The following is a 20,126-nucleotide window of genomic DNA, read 5'->3' on the forward strand; positions in this document are numbered from 1 at the left end:
TCATCCACAGTTTGGCTTGGTGTTCCCAAAGCCAAAACCTTTTTATTTCAACCTCTCCAGTGGTAAATGCTATAGAGGGTCTGGGAGTCTCACTGGTCTGCAGGCAGGCTTCATCCAAGAGGCCTCTTTTAGCCCCATTTTTACTCTAGGCTCCAAAGGTAGTACTGTCCCATGCTCTTTTTATTAATTAACTAGCACTATTCAATGACACTTTTATTAATTAATCCCTAAGGTTTCCAGGATTTGTGCTTACGCATCTCCAACTGCACCAAAAATTTCTTGAAGCAAAAGGGCATTTCCTTTCCTTATTTGTGTTCTTTATAACACATAACGTAACACTTGGTCCAAATTTTACACACAGAAACTAATCAATCAATGCCTATTTTTGATTTTCAGATAAGATTTCACTTTGGGGAAGGCACAGCTTCCCGGAGCTGTGTTACCTATCTCAAACAAAGAAGAGCCCATAAAACAAATGCCAGTACTGCAACTCAGCAAGGCGCTTAGTGAACCAAATCTTTAAATAAAAACACTCTCCAGGTGGAAAGACTGCTCTAAATCCATATAACGCCTTTTCAACTCAGTAGAGGAAAATCATCCTTAACAAGGATATATGATGTTTCTAAAAAAACGAAACAACCTCTCCTTATCTTCCCCATGCCCGATTAGTCTGTAACATATACACTAAAGATCTCCACTCCAGCCACCATTCTCAAGCTGAGCCCTCTTGCACCTCCTAAGAGAGATAATGCAGGCCCTAGGGTGCAATGCTCAGCAGTGCACTGACACCTAGTGGAAGCAGGGGGGAATGACAGCGACGGGGCTGAGGCTGCAGAGTACAGTAAAAAAGTCCTCTGACACCAGAAAGGCCTCTCCAGGACCATTTCTAAAAGTGAACGACCTTTTCATTTGGGAGAGGGGGAGAGGAAAGAGAAAAAAAGGGAGAGAGACAGAGTGGAAGGGCACGGGACTTAGGAAATGGCTTTGAATCAGGGCAGGGAGGGCCCGTGTGGTTCCTCTGATGCCCAGATTGCATCAGGGTCCCTTGAACCAAGGCAGAAGCTGTTGATTCGTTGGGGTGGTACCACATATTATTTATAAAGACACTTAGAGGCAGGGATGCTCCACCTAGACTTCCGAGATCACTGACGGCAACTCCATTCTTAAAATTTCTCAGACCAAAAGCTTTGTTGTTCTGCCGAATTTCTCTTTTTTCTTCACATCCTGTATATCCAATCTGTCAAAAAATTCTATTAACTCTACTTTCAAAATCTACTCAGAGTCCAACCATTTGCCTCTATTCCTATCCCCACACTGCTTCTTGTTTGTGGACTGCTCTGACAGCCTCCTAACTGGTCTCCTTGGTTTCACCCTTTACCCTAGTCTATTTGCAGCACAGCAACCAGAGTGATCTGTTTAAAACAGCTCCCGATTTCCTCAAAGACAGACAGGCAGTCCTTACAATGGCTGACAAGGCCCTATAGTCTCTGCCCCCTGCCCCACCCTTCCATCTCCTCTCCATCATCTCCCTTCTCTGATTTGGCTCCAGTCGCCAGGATGCTCTGCAATTCCCCCAGCAGCCAGGAATGCCCCCACTCGATGGCTTTCCCAGAGACTATTCCTTCTGCCTGAAACACCATCTTCTCAGGCAACCTCATCTTCTTTAAGGACCCCATCCCTGTGTAATCTTCCCATGACAATGACCACCTTCTAACAAGCTTTATGATCTTTTTTATTCACTATGTGCAGTATTACTCTCTTTCTGATCCAGCTCAAGTTCAGGAAGCTCCATGATGGCAGAATTTTTTTTTTTTTTTGTATGTTTTGTTCATGGGTGTATCCCAACTGCCTATAACAAGCACTGGCCAACGGAAAGCAAAGCTTTATTGTTAAATAAACAAAGTTTAAAAAAAAAAAAAGGGAAGGAAATGGGGGTACCTGGGTGGCTTAGTTGGTAAAGCATATGCCAGGGTTCTGGGACTGAGATTACATCAGGCTCCTTGATCATGGAGAGCCTGCTTCTCCCCTCCCCTCTGCCTGCCACTCCCCATGCTTATTCACTCTCTTTCAAATGAGTAAATAAAATCTTAAAAAAAAAAAAAGAAACATGTAAATTCCTTAATTGCTAGGCACAATGCTGATTTATTAAAAAGAAAAAGAAGGGAAACATTAGAATTCTGACTACAATTGCATTATAAATTTGGGAAAACTGAAAATCTTTATTTAGAAGATTTTATTTTTTTAGTAATCTCTATACCCAACTTGGGGCTCAAACCCACAACTCTGAGATCAAGAGTCACATGCTCTACCGACTGAGCCATCCAGGTGCCCTGGAAGAGTGAAAATCTTTCTAAGGTTTTAAGCATCAGAACTATGTTTCTGTATTTGTTCCTGTCATATTTATCTCTATGAATATGAATAGAGGGCATAGGAAGTTTTATTTAGTGATCAGAACAACTGTTTAGGATATCTATTACATTTTTCTCTACCCCACATGATATTTATACTCTTTAATATGTTTACTATGGTTACTTTAAATCAAGAATTCAATCAACAACCTAGCAGAACGGTAGGTAAGTGGGAAAGGACTGACATGTCCCTTAATGTTAGCAAGTTACTTAATTTGGAATTTTTTTAAAAAAGATTTTATTTATTTATTTGACAGAGAGAGATCACAAGTAGGCAGAGAGGCAGGCAGAGAGAGAGGGGGAAGCATGTTCCCCGCCGAGCAGAGAGCCCGATGTGGGGCTCGATCCCAGGACCCTGAGATCATGACCTGAGCTGAAGGCAGAGGCTTAACCCACTGAGCCACCCAGGTGCCCCGGAATTTTTTGTTTTTTAACTATTTTTCTAATTAAGGTAAAACACACATAAGAACACTTGTATGTATATAAGTACAAACATGTTTACTTCAGTATTCAGTGAAAAACTGAAAACCACAAGAGGAAAATGGCACCTCATCAATACTATAAACTATTAGGCAATCATTCAAAAGTGCAAAGTAGACCAATATATACCAACATGGAAAACTATCAAGGTATAGAGGCTGAAAACAATATAGGGTTTGATTTATAAACTAGCCATCTCCTGCCTCCATCCTCTGTTTATATGTATATATGTACATGTAATTTATAGTCTTTTTTTATAGTACATGTACAAAGGATGGGAAAGGTCATACCAAGAGGTATAACTCAAGCTGGTACAATGTTTACTTCTAGAAAGTGAGACTAGGATAGGAATGGGGAACCCCCACATTTTATTTTATATAAAGTAAAGAAGTTTTTACTGTCTGTAGTCTTTAATAAATAAATAGAGGAAATAGATAATAAATAAAAATAAAAAATAGGAAATAAAATTTGGGAAGAAACAAAAATAAATAAATAAAATAGGAATAAATAATAAATAAATAAAATTGTAATGAATAAATAACTTTAATTAATAAATAATAAATGATTTAATAAATAAAAATTTAATTTTTAGCAATAAATAAATAAATTTGGGAAGAAAAGAGTAAAGGAACAGAAAAATAATCACTTACAATCCTGCTACAGTTGATTGGGGGGCATATTTAACAAGGATTTGCTAAAATATACATATATAGAAATATGGTATCTTACACAGAATTGGCACTCATTTGATATCTTTTGAATAAACGAACAACTAAATAACTTCCTTGGTAAAAGAGTATAAGCTTACTTATAGAGTAGTGGGAAATCTGGTTATATGACCCCAAAGTGAAGTTGGCTCTAGTTTTTAACCCTTCAAATTAGTTTTCAGCAACTTTGGTTATTTTATATTAAAAAAAAAAAAAGCCCACTCTTTAATTTTCACATGTAGTTTTGAAAATGTTTTATTCAAGAGTCACTGAGCTTTTTTCCTTAGTGATATGATCTAAAAGGGCTAATTTATGCTCTAACAGAAGTTGCACAGATTAATGGTTGTCAATAAGGTAGTTAACAAATAAGGCTCAGATTAGGAAGAAAACAGAAGGATGAACCAAAATCCAGGCTCAATGCCCTGAGCCTCCCATGGCTCCCAGGGTGGGTGACCCTGGTGAAACACAGGCCAGTGTGGAGACTGCTGCTCTCCAGGAAGAAAGGTTTGGTTTGATTTTTCACTTACCTTCATATAATACAGCTCTGGTAATTGGTTCTATTTGGAGAAGTTACTATCCAATCTTTCTGAAAGATATTACTTTAGGTACTTTTTACTTTAGAACTAATCCCAGTGGAAATTACATTTTCTTTAGGAGGTGTTTCAAGATATTTTTTCATATAAGTAATTTCACAGCTAAGCATTTGTTTCGTTGTTTTTGTTTTGCTTGTTTTGTGTGTGTATTTTCGCTTAGCTTTCGCTCTTCATCTTTCTAACCTCAGTTGCTTTATTCCAGAGTGACTAAGATGCTTTACCCAAGGAAAGCCTGTTTCTCTTTAACAGCTAAACTATGCAGAGGAACACAGGCTAATAGTAGAGTTAAAAAGTACACTACAAAAAATTATTTCTCTTTACTCCTGTGTAATAAATAGGATGCAATACATACCTTAAGATTTTAAACACCATTTTAAAAAATTATACTGAATCAAAGGAATCAGGAAATTTGAATGAAGTTTCTGCATCAAAAATAGGTCATCGCTACCATTTAGTTAGCAAAATTATGTTAATTTAAAATGTAGCTTATAAACCTGCTGTATATTTATATCTAGCATAAACATACAAAAACAAGCATTTAAATATTTTTCCTATAAACCATCAAAAACATTTAGAAATTTATTGAGTAATTCCATATCAGAGTAAGTTATAAACCAAACAACAGAAAATTTCTGTGCTATTTGGGTAAATCTAAGTGATTAACAACTGATAATCTGTATCTCCTGATTTCTGGGAAGGTCTTTTATGTTTCTGGAACAGTTGGCTTGTGTTGCAAATGAGGGTTTTGGCTTTTCACCAGAACCAAGTGTGAATCGATGCACTTCTTCAATGCACTTTTATTCCTAAAGTGTTCTGAACGATTTGGATGAGACACCTTGCCCGGGCACAGAGTGCAATTACTGTTAATGCTTTCAAATACTGCAGACTTTCTGCTTCACTTAAAAAGTCTGGAACTCACTGAGAGTCAAGGCCTTTAACTATAAGAGTATTATGTATTGCTAGGAACTTGCAGTTGATACAGTTCTATCAGGGGGGTGGAAAAAAGAAAAGAAAATTGGTGAGGGGCGGGGGGTTGCTACTTATACAAACAGTCCAGAATACACCTCAATATAGAAAATATATTAAAACTCCGACTTTAGAAAATTAATGTGACTTTGGTTCTGGCAAGATGGCAATACAAACTAACCCTCCTATAAACAGATTATATGCTATCAGAAATGCAACAAAATATTCTTTTATCTTAAGTAGAAAGAAGGGAAATCCCTACTTACCAGAAATAAGAAAAAAATAAGAGGAGAGACAGTTTGTGACACAGAGTTCTGGGAGGAAGACTAACTGTGTCAGCAACCGAGAGTCGGGGTTTGAGGCCCTCCACGGATTCTAGAGGACAGGCCACAGAGGAACAACAAACTGACAGCTGGTATTTCCATGAGAGTAACAGCTCCCTATATTTGAAAGAATGCTCTGGGGCTCATTTCTTAGTCCTCTTCTAATTTCCAACTATACTTAGTCCCTGGATAATCTCATCCAACTTCTCATTTTAAGTACCAGGTAAACACAGAAGTCTCCAAATTCACATTCCAGACCAGAGCTCCCTCCTGAACTTCAGACTCACAGATCCAACTGCACAGTCAGCATCTTACATGTTTGTTTACAGACATCCCACACTCAGTCCTCCTCCTTCCTCATGTACTCTTCTTTATCTAAATTAATGACAATTCTACTTTTCTGGCAGCTCAGGCCAAAATGTGGATGTTATCCTCTATTCCTCATCTCTTTCCCAAACCCACACACAGATAAAGTTTAGCTCTACCCTCAAAATATATCCAGAGTCTGATGACTTCCTGTCATATCTACTTTTGCCATTGTGGTCCAAACCTTACTGGCCTCTCACAGGACTACTGCTATGGCCTCCAAACTCCTTTCCTTGCTTCTGTCCCTCTCCTCTTTAGTTTATTCAGCAAACAAAATGATCCTGTTAACAACATGCTACTAAACAACCAATGAGTCAATGAAGAAGTCAAAGAAGAAATAAATACACAGAGATAAAAATGAACCTGGAAATACAATGGTCCATAATCTTTGGGACACAGAGAAGTATTTCTCTGAGAGAAATTTATAGCAATATAGGCCTACCACAAGAAACAAGAAAAACTTCTAATAAACAACAAAACCTTATACCTAAGGGAATAAGAAAAAGAACAAACAAAACTCAAAGTTAGTAAAAGGGAGGAAATTATATAAAGATCAGAGTGGAAATAAATGAAATAAAGACTAAAAAAGATCAATGAGACCAAGAGCTGGTTTTTTTTTGAAAAGACAAACAAAACTGATAAAACTTTAGCCAGACTCATCAAGAAAAGAAGAGAAAGGACCCAGATAAATGAAGTCACAAATGAAAAAGGAGAAATAACAACCAATACCACAGAAAACACTAAGGATTATAAGAAACCACTATGAAAAATTATATGCCAACTAACTGGACAATCTAGAAGAAGTGGATAAATTCTTAGAAACAGACAAACATCCAAAGCTGAAACAGGAAGAAAATCTGAATAGACTGATTACTATTAACAAAATTAAGTCAGTACCTGAAAAAACTCTTAACAAACAAAAGTCCAGGACCAGTTGGATTTATACAAATTCCCCCTTAAACTATTTCAAAATACAGAAGAGGAAGGAAAGCTTCCATATACATTAGCATTACCCTGATACCAAAAATCAGACAAAGATACCACAAAAAAAGAAAACTATAGGTGCATATCCCTGATGAACACAGATGCAAAAATCCTCAACAAACTATTAGCAAACCACATTCACACAACAACACATTGAAAGGATTATTCACCATGATCAAGTGGGATTTATTCTGGGGGTGCAAGGATGGTTAGGTATTCATAAATCAATCAATGTGATGCACTACATCAATGAAATGAAGGATAAAAATCATATAATTATCTTAGATGCGGAGAAAACATTTGACAAAATTCAATATCCATTCATGATAAAAACTCTCAACAAAGTGGGTTTAGAAAAACATACTTCAACATAATAAAGGCCATATATGAAGGGTTGCACGGGTGGCTCAATTAAGCATTGACTCTTGATTTCAGCTCAGGTCATGATTTTGCGGTCCTGGGATCGAGCTCTGCATCAGACTCCTCACTCAGCAGGAAGTCTGCTTGGGATTCTCTCCCTCTTCCCTCTCCTTCTCCTTCTCTCCCTGCTTGCTCATTGTCTCTCAAGTAAATAAATAAATCATAAAAAAATAATAAGGGCCATATATGAAAACCCACAGCTAACATCATACTCAATGATGAAAAACTGACAGCTTTTCCTCTAAGATCAGGAACAAGACAAGCATTTACACTGCCATCTCTTCCTACAACATAGTACTAGAAGTTCTTGTCAAAGCAATCAGACAAGAAGAAATAAAAGGCATCTAAATTGGTAAGAAATTAGTTTAACTGTCACTGTTTGCACATGACATGATACTATATACATGGAAAAGTTCATACTCTACCAAAAAACTATTAGAATAAATGAATTCAGTAAAGTTGCAGGGCAGAAAGCTAATACACAGAAATCAGTTGCACTTCTATACTCTTAATAAAGTAGCAGAAAGAGAAATTAAGAAAATTACAACTGTACCAAAAATAATAACATGCCTAGGAATAAACTTAACTGAGGTGAAAAGATCTGATCTCTGAAAACTATAAAACACCGATGAAAGAAATCGAAGACAACACAAACAAACGGAAACACATATCATGATCATGAATCGGAATCATATTGTTAAAATGTTCATACTACCCAGGGGCGCCTGGGTGGCTCAGTGGATTAAGCCGCTGCCTTCGGCTCAGGTCATGATCTCAGGGTCCTGGGATTGAGTCCCGCATCTGGCTTTCTGCTCAGCAGGGAGCTTGCTTCCCTCTCTCTCTCTCTCTGGCTGCCTCTCTGTCTACTTGTGATTTCTCTCTGTCAAATAAATAAATCTTAAAAAAAAAAAATGTTCATACTACCCAAAGCAACCTAAAGATTCGATGAAACACCATCAAAATACCAACAGCACTGTTGACAGAACTAGAATAAATGACCTTAAAATTTGTATGAAAACACAAAACACGCCAAATAGAGAAAACAATCTTGAGAAAGAAGATCAAAGCTGGAGTTACCACAATTATAGATTTGAAGATATACTACAAAGCTGTAGTATAAAAAAAGCGTGGTATTGGCACAAAAACAGACTCATAGATCAATGTAACAGAATATAGAACCCAGAAATAAACCCATGCTTATATGGTCAGTTAATCTATAACAAAGGAGGCGAGAATATACAAGAGGGAAAAGATAGCTTTTTCAATAAATGGTTCTGGAAAAATTGAACAGCTATATAGAAAACAATGAAACTGGATCACTATCTAACACCAAACTTTTTTAAACACTGTTTTTTATAAAAATAAACTCAAAATGAATTAAAGACCTATATGTGAGACATGAAACCAAAACACTCCTAGAATAAAACACAGGCAGTAATTTCTTGGATATTGGCTATAGAAACATTTTTCTAGATGTGCTTCCTAAGGTAAGGGAAACAAAAGCAAAAATAAACTATTGGGATTACATCAAAATAATTAGCTTTTGCACAGCAAAGGAAACCATCAACAAAACAAAAGGCAACCTACTGAATAGTAGAAGATATCTGCAAATGGTATATTCAATGAAGAGTTAATATCCCCCAAATACAAAGAACTTCTACAACTCCCAACCCCAAATAATATGATTAAAAATGGACAGTGGCCCTGAATACACATTCTTCCAAAGAAGACATGCAGATAATCAACAGGCACGTGAAAAGACACTCAACATCAAGGAAAAGCAAATCAAAGCCACAATGAGACACCTCCTTAATGCCTGTCAGAATAGCTTGAGTAAAAAAGATAAGAAATAACAGGGTTGGTGAAGATGTGGAGAAAAAAGAACTCTTGTGCAGTGTTGGAGGGAATGCAAACTGCTGCAGCCACTGTGGAAAACCATAGGACGATTACCCAGAATACCAAAAACAGAAAAACCATACGATCCAATAATTCCACTATTGGGTATTTACCCAAAGAAAACAAAAACGCTAATTCGAAGAGATGTATGCATCCCATATTTACTGCAGCATTATTTACAAGAGCCAAGATATGGAAGCAACCCAGTGTTCACCGACAGATGAATGGATAAAGATGATGTGATATCTACAACTATATCTCCATACACACACACACACACAACGGGACTATCAGCCATAAAAAAGGATGAAATCTTACCATTCGTGAAAAGATGGATGGATCTAGAGAGTATTATGTTAAGTGAAATAAGTCAGAGAAAGACAAATACCATATGATTTCACTTATATGTGGAATCTAAAAAAACCAAACAATTAACAAAGAGCAGAAACAAACCCATAAACACAAAGAACAAACTAATAGCTGCCAGAAGGAAAGCGGCCGGGAGGACGGGCAAATGGGTGAAGGGGTATGGTACAAGCTCTCAGTTATGGAATGAATAAGTCACAGAAATGAAAGGTACAACACAGGGGATATAGTCAATGGTATTTTAATTGTGTTTTATGATGACAGAGGGTAGCTACATTTCAGATGAGCATAGCATAACGTATAAACTCATCAAATTGCTCTGTTGTGCACTAGAAACTAATGTGACATTTTATTTCAACTATACTTCAATTAAAGAAAAAAGTAAAAAATAAAACAAAATCAAATCATACCACTCTTTCACCTAAAACCTCCCAATAGCTCCCCATTTCACACAATGGGGAAAAAATATCTAAGATTAAAAATGGACCACAATGTCTTAAAAATGAATCTGATCTCGGAATGCCTGTGTGGCTCAGGTGGTTGTATCTGCCTTCGGCTCGGGTCATGATCCCAGGGTCCTGGAATCGAGTCCCACACTGGGCTCCTTGCTCAGCAAGGAGTCTGCTTCTCCCTCTGCCTGTTGTTCCCTCTGCTTGTGCTCTCTCCGACAGATAAATAACATCTTTAAAAAAAATCTGATCTCAATATCCTCACATTAACTTCTATGGGCTCATACACAGCTCTTCCTCCTTTATTTTGCTTCGGTCAATTTGACCTCTTTGTTATTTCAAAAACATGCCAGGTACAGCCCCACCTCAGGGTCTTCCCTGCAGTTATTGTTTCCTCTCCAAGAATGCGCTTTCCCCAGAGGGCTTTCTACCTTCCCTTCCCTTTCAGGTCTTTGTTTAAATGTCACTTTCCTGGCCACTTTGCCTAAAATTGCAACCTCCTATTAACCCCCTCAAAATTCTGCTTTAGTTTTCTCCTTAGCATTTAACACTGACACATTATACATTTTACTTGATTATCTTGTTTTTTGCCACTCCATTGGAATGTAAGCACTGTCAGGGCAGAGATTCTTGTATGTTTTTATTCATTACTGTATCACTAACATTCAGAAAGTATTCAATAAGTATTTGTTAAATGAACAAATGAATGCTAAATATAGACGTATGGAAGGAAAAAAATCCAACCTAGAATTCTAAATGAAGAATGCAATTAAAGTAAGGTCAAAACCAAAACATATTCTCAAGCAAACAAAAACCATGGAAAGAATAAATCACTTATAGACCACCCTTGGAAGAATAAAAGATATACTCTGGAAGAGAGACATTAGATCCAAAAGGAAGGAGTAGCAAGAATAAGCAAAGAAAATGAACCTAAGTAGGCACTGACTGTATAAAACAATAATGTAGTAAGTAATTTGGGTGGTATAAAAACAAGGTGGAACCAAAACAGTAAACCATAATATGTAAGATGGGAAGAGGTGTTTACAGTCAAAACGTTCTAAAAGTCGTGTTTCTCAGTAGGAGGATGGGGATATTAAGTTCTTGACTTAAAGTTAGGTAACCAGGCAGATACAATTTAAGAATAACATCTTGGAGAATAGAATAATTTCCATTCCAGGAGAAGGGAAAAAGGGAGGATAAAGAAAGCTCAATTAACTCAGACAGAAGACCAAAAGGGAGGATAAAAAGATTCAAAATATGGTAAGTAGAAAGAAACAAATAAAATAGTAGAAATAAATCTAATACATTAATAATCATAATAAATGTACATGTACAAACATGCTAGTTAAAGGATGATGATTCTTGGTTTTGAATTTTTAAAACTGTGTTATATGTCATTTTAAAAAGACACACCTAAAACACCACCACCACCAAAAGGTAAAAATAAAGAGATGGGCAAAGATATGCCATGTGAACATGATAGCACAGATAACAAAAATGGCAAGAGAATTTTTTTTTTTTAAAGATTTTATTTATTTGACACACAGATAGAACACAGGTAGGCAGAGAGTCAGGCAGAGGGAGGAGGAGAAACAGGCTCTCTGCTGATCAGGGAGCCTGACGTGGGGCTTGATCCTAGGACGCTGGGATCATGACCCAAGCCAAAGGCAGCTGCCTAACCGACTGAGCCACCCAGGTGCCCCAAGAGAATATTATGAAAATATTTATGCTAATATTATAAACTTGTAAACTCATAAAAAACAGATATATTCCTAGAAAAATATCTTAGCAAAATTGACTTAAAAACAAACAGAAAGCCTAGAGTTTATAACCATGACAAAAAGAACACATCAGGGCCAGGTATTTTTATAGACAAGTTCTATAAATTTAAAAAGTAACTCCAAATTTATACAAATTCCTTCCCCAAACCAGAAGCTGTATATTCACATAATCAGATTAGTGTAACCTTGATACCAAAACTAAAGAACAAGACAAGAAAAGAAAAATAAAGGGCAATCTCACTCATGAACACTAATGAAATAATTCCTAAACAATTTACTTGCAAACAAAATCCAACAATGTGTTAAAATGTAACTCACTGTGAAGAAACTGGGTTTATTCCAAAATTCAACAATAGTTCATACCTTGTAACTGACCATGAAAACAGATAAAATGGGAAAAACATTATGATCAATTAAGATAAAGAAAAGATATTTGATAAAAATCAACAACCAAATATTATTTAAAATTAAACTCTTGGCAAATTTTTAAGATCATAAAGACGATAAGGATGACCACTACACTGCTTCTATTAATTACTGTTCTGGGAGTTCTAAAAACAAAACGGGAAAAAGAAATAAAAGGTATAAAGATTAGAAAGAATCATAATTGTTACGATTTGCAGATGATATTATCTTTCTAGATAATAGTGTATAAATTACTGGAATTAATTAGAGTGTGGCAAGGTGGTTCTTTTAAGATCACTAAACTAAAATCAATTATATTTTTATATACTGCAACACAGGAAATCCAATTAAAAGGTATACCACTCACAATAATAAGACAATACCAGGTACACAGAATAAAAACAACAAAAGATATGCTACTCTTGTGAAGAAAATTAGAAATGGTACTGAAAAGCATTTAAGGAAACCTAAATAATGCAGAGACAGATGATGCCTCTGGATAGGAAGATATCATCATGTAGATTTAAGTTCTCCTCAAAATGACACACTGATTCAGTTCAATTAAAATACAAATTTCAACATGTTTATTTGTGACCTTGCCAAAGCTAACTCAAAAACCTATGTGAAGAAAGAATCCCTAAGACACTTGAAGAGTGAGACTATGGGAGCTTGATATTAGGAATAGACAAACCAGTCAACAAAGACGAAAGCCCACATATAGATCTTTACATACAGAGAAACTTGATATACCAGTGGTAGCACTGCAGATCAGTGAAAAAAGTATTTAATAAATAGTATTGTGCTAGTGCTGGTAGTTTCTGTACTAGACCATGCAAATCTGATTGTTCAATTCTTGGCTAATAAGGGCTCTGCCAGCAAAGGTACTGATTGCTACTGATTTCTTCAACAAGACTCCTCCCCAGTCTCATGAGTTCCATGGAAGGTATAATGGATAGCTGCCTAGGGGGCAGCAGGTACAACTCCCCTAAGCTGTAGTGAAAAAAGAAAAGAGTAAGTAGATTCCTCCCTTGAACAAAGCTTGGTGGGAAGGTGTCCCTCTACCTGGCTTCTCTCCCATATGCCCATTTGGCATATGGCGCAGCCAACAGAAAGGACAACAGGTACATTCATGTTAACACCCACAATGGTTCGCCTCTGCATCTCTGCAGAAACTCTTCCCAGCTTCAGATTCATGAGTAGAGACCCTTTTAGGAATAAGACAGTATTTTTCCTCTAAAAAGGGTTACAATGCTCCAGCAGTAAATTAATTGATGGAAGAAAGTAGTCTAACAGAGATGCTCAGTCCTACACTGGTGGTACCACTTTGATAGTAAGACAAAATAATGGCACTTTAAAAATTCAAAAAGCTTTGGCTTTTGCATTAAAGTGAATCAAAAACTTGTATGGACCTAGAGGGTATTATGTTAAGTAAAATATGTCAGACAGAGAAAGACAAAGAACATATGACTTCACTTATAATGTAATCTAAAAAGCAAAAGAAACAAACAAAGCAGAAAGAGACCCATAAATACAGAGAAAAACTGGCATCTGCCAGAGAAGACAGGATGAGGGATGGCAAAATGGATGAAGGAGAGTGAGAGGTACAGGCTTCCAGTTATGGAATATGTAGATCATGGGAATAAAAAGTTATAGTATAGGAGATAGTCAATGGTATTATAATAGTGTTGTACCGTGGCACACGGGAGTTATACTTGTGATGAGCAAAGAATAATGCATAGAACTGTATATCACTGTGTTGTGTACCTAAAACTAATGCAATATTGCATGTCAGCTAGACTTCAATTAAAAAATTAATTAATTAGGGGCGCCTGTGTGGCTCGGTTGGTTGAGCAACTGCCTTCGGCTCAGGTCATGATCCTGGACTTCCAGGATCGAGTCCCACATCGGGCTCCCAGCTCCTTGGGGAGTTTGCTTCTCCCTCTGACCTCCTCCTTTCTCATGCTCTCTCTCACTCATTCTTCCTCAAATAAATAGGTGAAATCTTTAAAAAAAATAATTAAATTAATTAATTAAAGTGAAAGACATCCAACTTACAGAATTCTAAAATGTCTATAACAATCTTCCTATAGGGGCCCCTGGGTGGCTCAGTTGGTTAAATGTCCAACTCTTGATTTTGGTCAGGTCATGATCTCAGAGTCCTGAGACTGAGCCCCTGATGAGTCCATGCTGACCATGGAGCCTGTTTAAGATTCTCTCTCTCCTTCTCCCTCTGCCCCTCTCCCACTCTCAAAAAACACCCAAAACAAACCCCACAATCTTCCTGTATATAACAATCTTCCAAATGTTTCATTAAGCCATGAAATTCAGCAAATAAACAATACATCTGCTGATGGGCCTGGAGGGAAATAGTCAATGTGTATGCTAAATTAAAACTGGAGCCTCTAATTGGATGCAATTTCAGAAAGAATATATACGCCAGTAATTGGGTAAAAAGATATTTGTTCCTCATGTTGAAAACAATAACAAATTGCAATTACTCAACTTCTATCTTTTTAAGTAGTCTTTATCACTGCTAAATTATAATACCATATTCCACTTGTGTAAAAAAAAAATCACCATTGTATTCTTCTAATTCTCCAATTCTAATATACTCTCTAAGAAATTCAATGAGATTTTTAGTCTCTGGTGCCTTGAATAATCCCCAAAGCATTCTTTCTCACTCAGTTTTTTAGGACTGGAAAAGAATGCACAAAAGAGGCAGAGTGGCCCATGTAGGAAAAGTTTTGGAGAAGACACGCTTAGGTAAGTGCCACGTATTAGGCAGACCTTATTTATACCCCTGGGTCTCCATTTTCTCATTTGTAAAATAAGTATGGTATTAGCTGACTTTCATATTATTAAAAGGATCAATTACATACACAGGTATGAATAGTGTCTCCCCAAAATTCCTGTCTATCAGGAATCTGTCAATGTGACCTGATTTGGAAAAAGGTATTGTAGATGGATCAAGTTAAGATGAGGTCACACTAAATGAGTCTGGGCCCTATACCCAATGACTGTGTCTTTTTTTTTTTTTTTTTAAAGATTTTATTTATTTATTTGACAGCCAGAGATCACAAGTAGGCAGAGAAGAAGGCAGAGAGAGGGAGGAAACAGGCTCCCTGCTGAGCAGAGAGCCCAATGATGGGCTCGATCCCAGAACCCTGAGATCATGACCTGAGCCGAAGGCAGAGGCTTAACCCTCTGAGCCACCCAGGCGCCCCCCAATGACTGTGTCTTTATGAGAAGGGAATATGAAGACAGAGACTCAGGAATAGCCCCATGACAATGGAGGCAGAGATTAAAATGATGCTGCTACAAGCCAAGGAATGCCAAGGAGTGTTGGCAACCATCAGAAGCTAGGAAGAGGCAAGGAAGAATTCTCCCCTAGGGTCTTCAGAGAGAACATAGCCCAGTTGAATCCTTGATTTCAGATTTCTAGCCTCCAGAACTGTGAGAGAATACATTTCTGCCCTTAGTCACCCAATCTGTGGTACTTTGTTGTAGAAGCTACAGGAAATAAATACAGTATTGATTCCTAAAACAGAAATGAAGCATTTGGCTCAGTGCCCACATAGAAAAAACATCCCATAGCATTTTGTTATGGCTGAATAACAAGTAGATTCTGTTCTTGTTTAACATGGAATCTCCAAGGATAAAGTGTTTCTGTTAGGGATAATTTAAAAAGTGACCCAAACTCAACTGAAACAGACTTAAAAAGGCCTGGAGGTGGGGTGGGGTGAGGATGTGAGAGAGGAAATGAAAGGGAGCAAGAGAGGGGTGATATTAGTGGATCCTGAATTTCCCACACAGATGCAGCTGGACCTATGCAGTTACTGAAGGCAGGACTCACCACCTGGTTTCTCATAATACTCTTCCTGTGTATTAACATCATTCTTTCTCCCAACTATAATCTATCTTTACCCACCAGGTCAAAACATGACTGCCAGCAGCTCCCAAACTTTCTTTTCCACAGAGTGTGTTCCCAAAGAAACAATGCCTCCATTTTCTGGGTCCCCAAGTCCAAAAAGCCCAGAGAAATACTGAGTAGCCTGAGCTAGGTCTGCTTCCACTCCTGAACTACCTGTCGCCGCCCCGTGACTGGGAAGATACCAGAGGGAGGGAGGAAGGGAGACAATCTACACAAAGAACAGCTCTAGTTTCCTTCCTTGATCAAGAGGTAGCTTCACTTCTGTTCTTTCACCCCTAATTCTGACCAAAATGCTAAACTGAAGTGATCAACCAGAGATAGAGAAGTTAATTTTAAAGGCAGATACAAATATGATTTGAAGAAGTGGTCAGTCATAGCTACATCAAGAAGTGCAACATATTGATAAAGAACTTATCGAAGAGCCAATGTGCACATGAACGAGACGTTTTATGTAAGTTTAAACTTTTCCAGTTGGAATTAACTGAAAAACCATTTCCCCTATATAAAAGAATAAAAGAGAATATAAGAAATTAAGCTGCCACTTGAAGATGTATCTTAAAGAGATTCTTATCTTTTGGTAGTAGAGGAAATTTATTCAATCAGCAATAAACATTTCCCTGCCCCTTGTGGGCAGGGCGCTGAGGAGCCACGAGATTATTTCCAGAGATAATTCACCTCAATATTCAACCTTTAACTCTCTTAGAAATAGAAATGATCACTTACCATGGTAGTGGTATCAGCTCGATTTTGTTCAAAAGAATGTATTTTATGGGCACTCATTTCATCAGTATCGGCAATGATATAATGTCTAGGAGAGTAAGCATTGGACAGGTTCTCAAGCAGCCTCAGGATCTCAGTGGTGTGCCCACCTGGAAAAAATATTGGAAGGCCTAAGATTAAGAAACCCGCAGTGTAGTTACCAGAGGGGAGGTAGGTGAGGGTATGGGTGAAATAGCTGATGGGGATTAAGGAGGGCACTTGTCACAAGCACCCCATGTTGTATGGAAGTATTCAATCACTACATTGAATATCTGAAACTAATACTACACTATGTTAACTACCTGGAATTTAAATAAAAATTTAAATGGGGGCAGAGGTGAGGAAAGCAAATAGTTATGAAAGACCAACCCTGTAAGAGGAAGGAAGATCCCTGGCAAAGGCGGAGAGGACTTGAAAGGTGAAGCTAATGGATGGATAGGAGTAGGGAGGCCACTGGCCAGGAGTGGGATTATTGGGACAGGAGATGGTAAGAGCTGAGATGTGTGTTCAAGGACTGGTGGAATCCTGTGAAGGGGGACGAGGGTGAAATCAGATCAGGAAAGTAGCCTGGAAAATGCAAAGGTGGGTCACCACCGGGTCACTGAAAGTTAATGTGCTGAGAAGTAATGTCAAGGAGGCATGAGCACTGACCCTCAGGGTTTGGGGCTTCCTAAGGAAGACTTCTGCTCAGGAATGTAACCCCAGCTCCTAAGAGAGGTCTCAGCATACTACAGGTCGTCAAATATGTAGCAGCTTCACCAAACAACTGTTCGATTTTTGAAACTGTACAATCTCCAAAATTTTAATACTTTCATTTCAAAACCGTGAACTTAAAAATCGACTGTGTACACTGAGATTTCCTTTGGAAGAAAAAAACCCCAAAAGAACATCAACCTCTCATGTTAATGATATAGCATTTAAGCAAAGCAACCAAACTCTTTCTCAATGAGCCCTATCATACCCATTTTGTTTCACTTCACACTCATCCTCAGCCAGGTTGATGTCCTGAACATTCTCTGTATTCATCTTATTTTGTTACCTCCTCCTTGCCTCTGGTCAGTGTCCCTCCCGCCTACTAAACTCTTCCCCACCGCTACTGTTGTAAGAAAGCACTTTCGGTAGTGACACAGTGAACATACTGAAGGATAATCAAACAAATTAAGTGTGTGGTTTCTCCCAACGCACGTATTTTCTTATAGTAGAAAGGGAAGGATTACTCTCTAGGTTCCAGAAGGAATTAAATACAAAAATAAAGTTGGCATAGATTACGTATGAGGAGGAATTAGAATCATACTTTATAACTTGTAACCCTTCTTCCTGTCTGGGGCATGCAATTTACACATCTGATTTATACTAATTTTAGTATTTTTGTTTTTAGCCTTGAGAAAATGTGGTTTGCAAAGTAGGTACTTGTTTTCACAGCTGGACCAATTAAGGATAAAAAGGATAATATCCACATTTTCCACTGCAATTAAAACTTCATTATACCTGTTCTAACAGTCTTTTCTTTTTTTAAAAGGAAACATTTTCTGAATACATTCTTTGAAGAGTTAACCTTGCCACTGAATAAAGTCATTAAAATGATGGGCTTTGTTTTCCATTTTATTCTTAATAACTATTAAGATGTATTCTTTGGGAACAAAATCACCTCAGTTTTACCTTAGAATATTTCCAGAATCCAACCTCTTCCCCCATCTCCTTTGCTACTCCCCTGCTCCAGGTCACAACACTCTCACATCAGTTATGACCATGGATTCCTGGTCTGCTCGCTTGTCTATTCAAGTGTCTACATTAGTCTGTTCTCAACACAGCATCCAGTGTGATTCTGTTAAGAGAGTTGATGAGTTTACTTCTGCTCAAAACTCTCCAGTGGCTTCCCTTCTCACATGCAATAAAAGGCATCTTGTAATTTGACCCCTTAATTTATTACCTCATGGAGCTCATCTGCTTCTACCTCACTTAAGTCTACTCCTGCCACTCTGGCCTCCTTGTTGTTGGGTATCGTCATCTCCCCAGGGAGGCTTTTCCTTACAATTCTGTGTAAAATGCAACCTCCTGTCCCTATGTCATAATATTTATGACCATACATTTTAATATGCAATCTAGTTATTTCTTTTATTTTTCTCTCCCCTAACCCTTGCTCCACTAGAAGTTAAGCATGATGATCGCAGGGACTTCTGCTAAGTTTGTTACTGCTGATCTTCAGTGCCTTGAAAAAAGTAGGCATTCCTATTACTGAATGAGAGGGCAGATGAGCATATGGTATTAAATCTAAAATTTGCCTAAGGAAATCATATGATATTTCAAAGAAAAGTATTAATTTTGATTGATGTTCTTTGAAAATATGTGGTTGATCAATAATATTTTATGGAATCTAAAGACCATACATTTTTTGGTATTCAAGGTAAACACTTGAAAATATCTTCCCCCTCCTCCAAAATTCTGGGCATGAACTATTAAACTATTTGTCTGATTATAAGTCTTTCTTTAACTTGGATGATTCTGAGAGGTCTTGGACCTCTCCCTACTCTGAATGGTTTGAATGACAAAGGTGCCACTTGTCAGACTAATTCTCAATCTTAATTTTGGTTCCCAGTCCACCAAATCTAATACTGTCAAGTAAATAGCTCTAATATCCACTTACCCATTTGTTCAAGACAGAAACCTGGACATGAGTCCCAAGCCTTTCCTTTCCTCACCTCCCACTTTCAAACCACAAGTTCCTACTTGTCTCCCTACCTCAGACTTTGTCAAAACATTCTCTTGACAATGCAGGCTGAATCATCTCTGTAAAAGCTTAGATTTAATTGAGTCACACTCTACTCAAAAATATTTTTTTGCTACCAGGACTAACAACAGTCACCATTTATTAAATGCTTATCATATGCCAAGCACTCTGCTAAACACTTTTAATATTGCATTTAATCTCTCCTCACCTCATCCCATATTTTTCAAGGTTGAAACAGTTCAGTGAGGTTAACTAATTTGCCCAAGGTCACCAAGTTAGTAAGTGGCAGAGATGTTATTCAGCTCCAGGATTATGTCAGTCTAGAGCCTGTGGTCCTAACCCCTACATGGTATGAAGCAGTGGAGTAGTGCCAATAGCTTTATAGAGCATGGTTTACAACGCCCTTTGGGATCTAGACTGGGCTTACAGCTCCACATGGAACTCAAAGCAACAATGCTGTCCCAGCTCTGGGCATTCCAATTGCTATCAACTTCTTTTCACACCCTTCTAGTCTGCAAAATCTCTTTGGTTGATTCCTAGTCATCTTACAATTCTCAGTTTAGA

The 20,126-nt window shown here is 37.6% G+C and overlaps 1 protein-coding gene across 1 annotated transcript in view; it reads right to left on the reverse strand.

Annotated features, from left to right (window-relative positions):
* The window catches only part of ALG14 (ALG14 UDP-N-acetylglucosaminyltransferase subunit), an 87,997-nt gene that overhangs the window by 66,474 nt on the left and 1,397 nt on the right, over positions 1–20,126 (reverse strand). Inside the window, exon 2 of the mRNA XM_082688761.1 lies at positions 16,799–16,944. Coding sequence (XP_082544887.1) covers positions 16,799–16,944 — 146 coding nt within the window. The remainder of the gene's footprint in view (positions 1–16,798; positions 16,945–20,126) is intronic.

This window comes from Mustela nivalis (assembly GCF_964662115.1).
Source record: "Mustela nivalis genome assembly, chromosome: 10".
NCBI lineage: Eukaryota > Metazoa > Chordata > Mammalia > Carnivora > Mustelidae > Mustela > Mustela nivalis.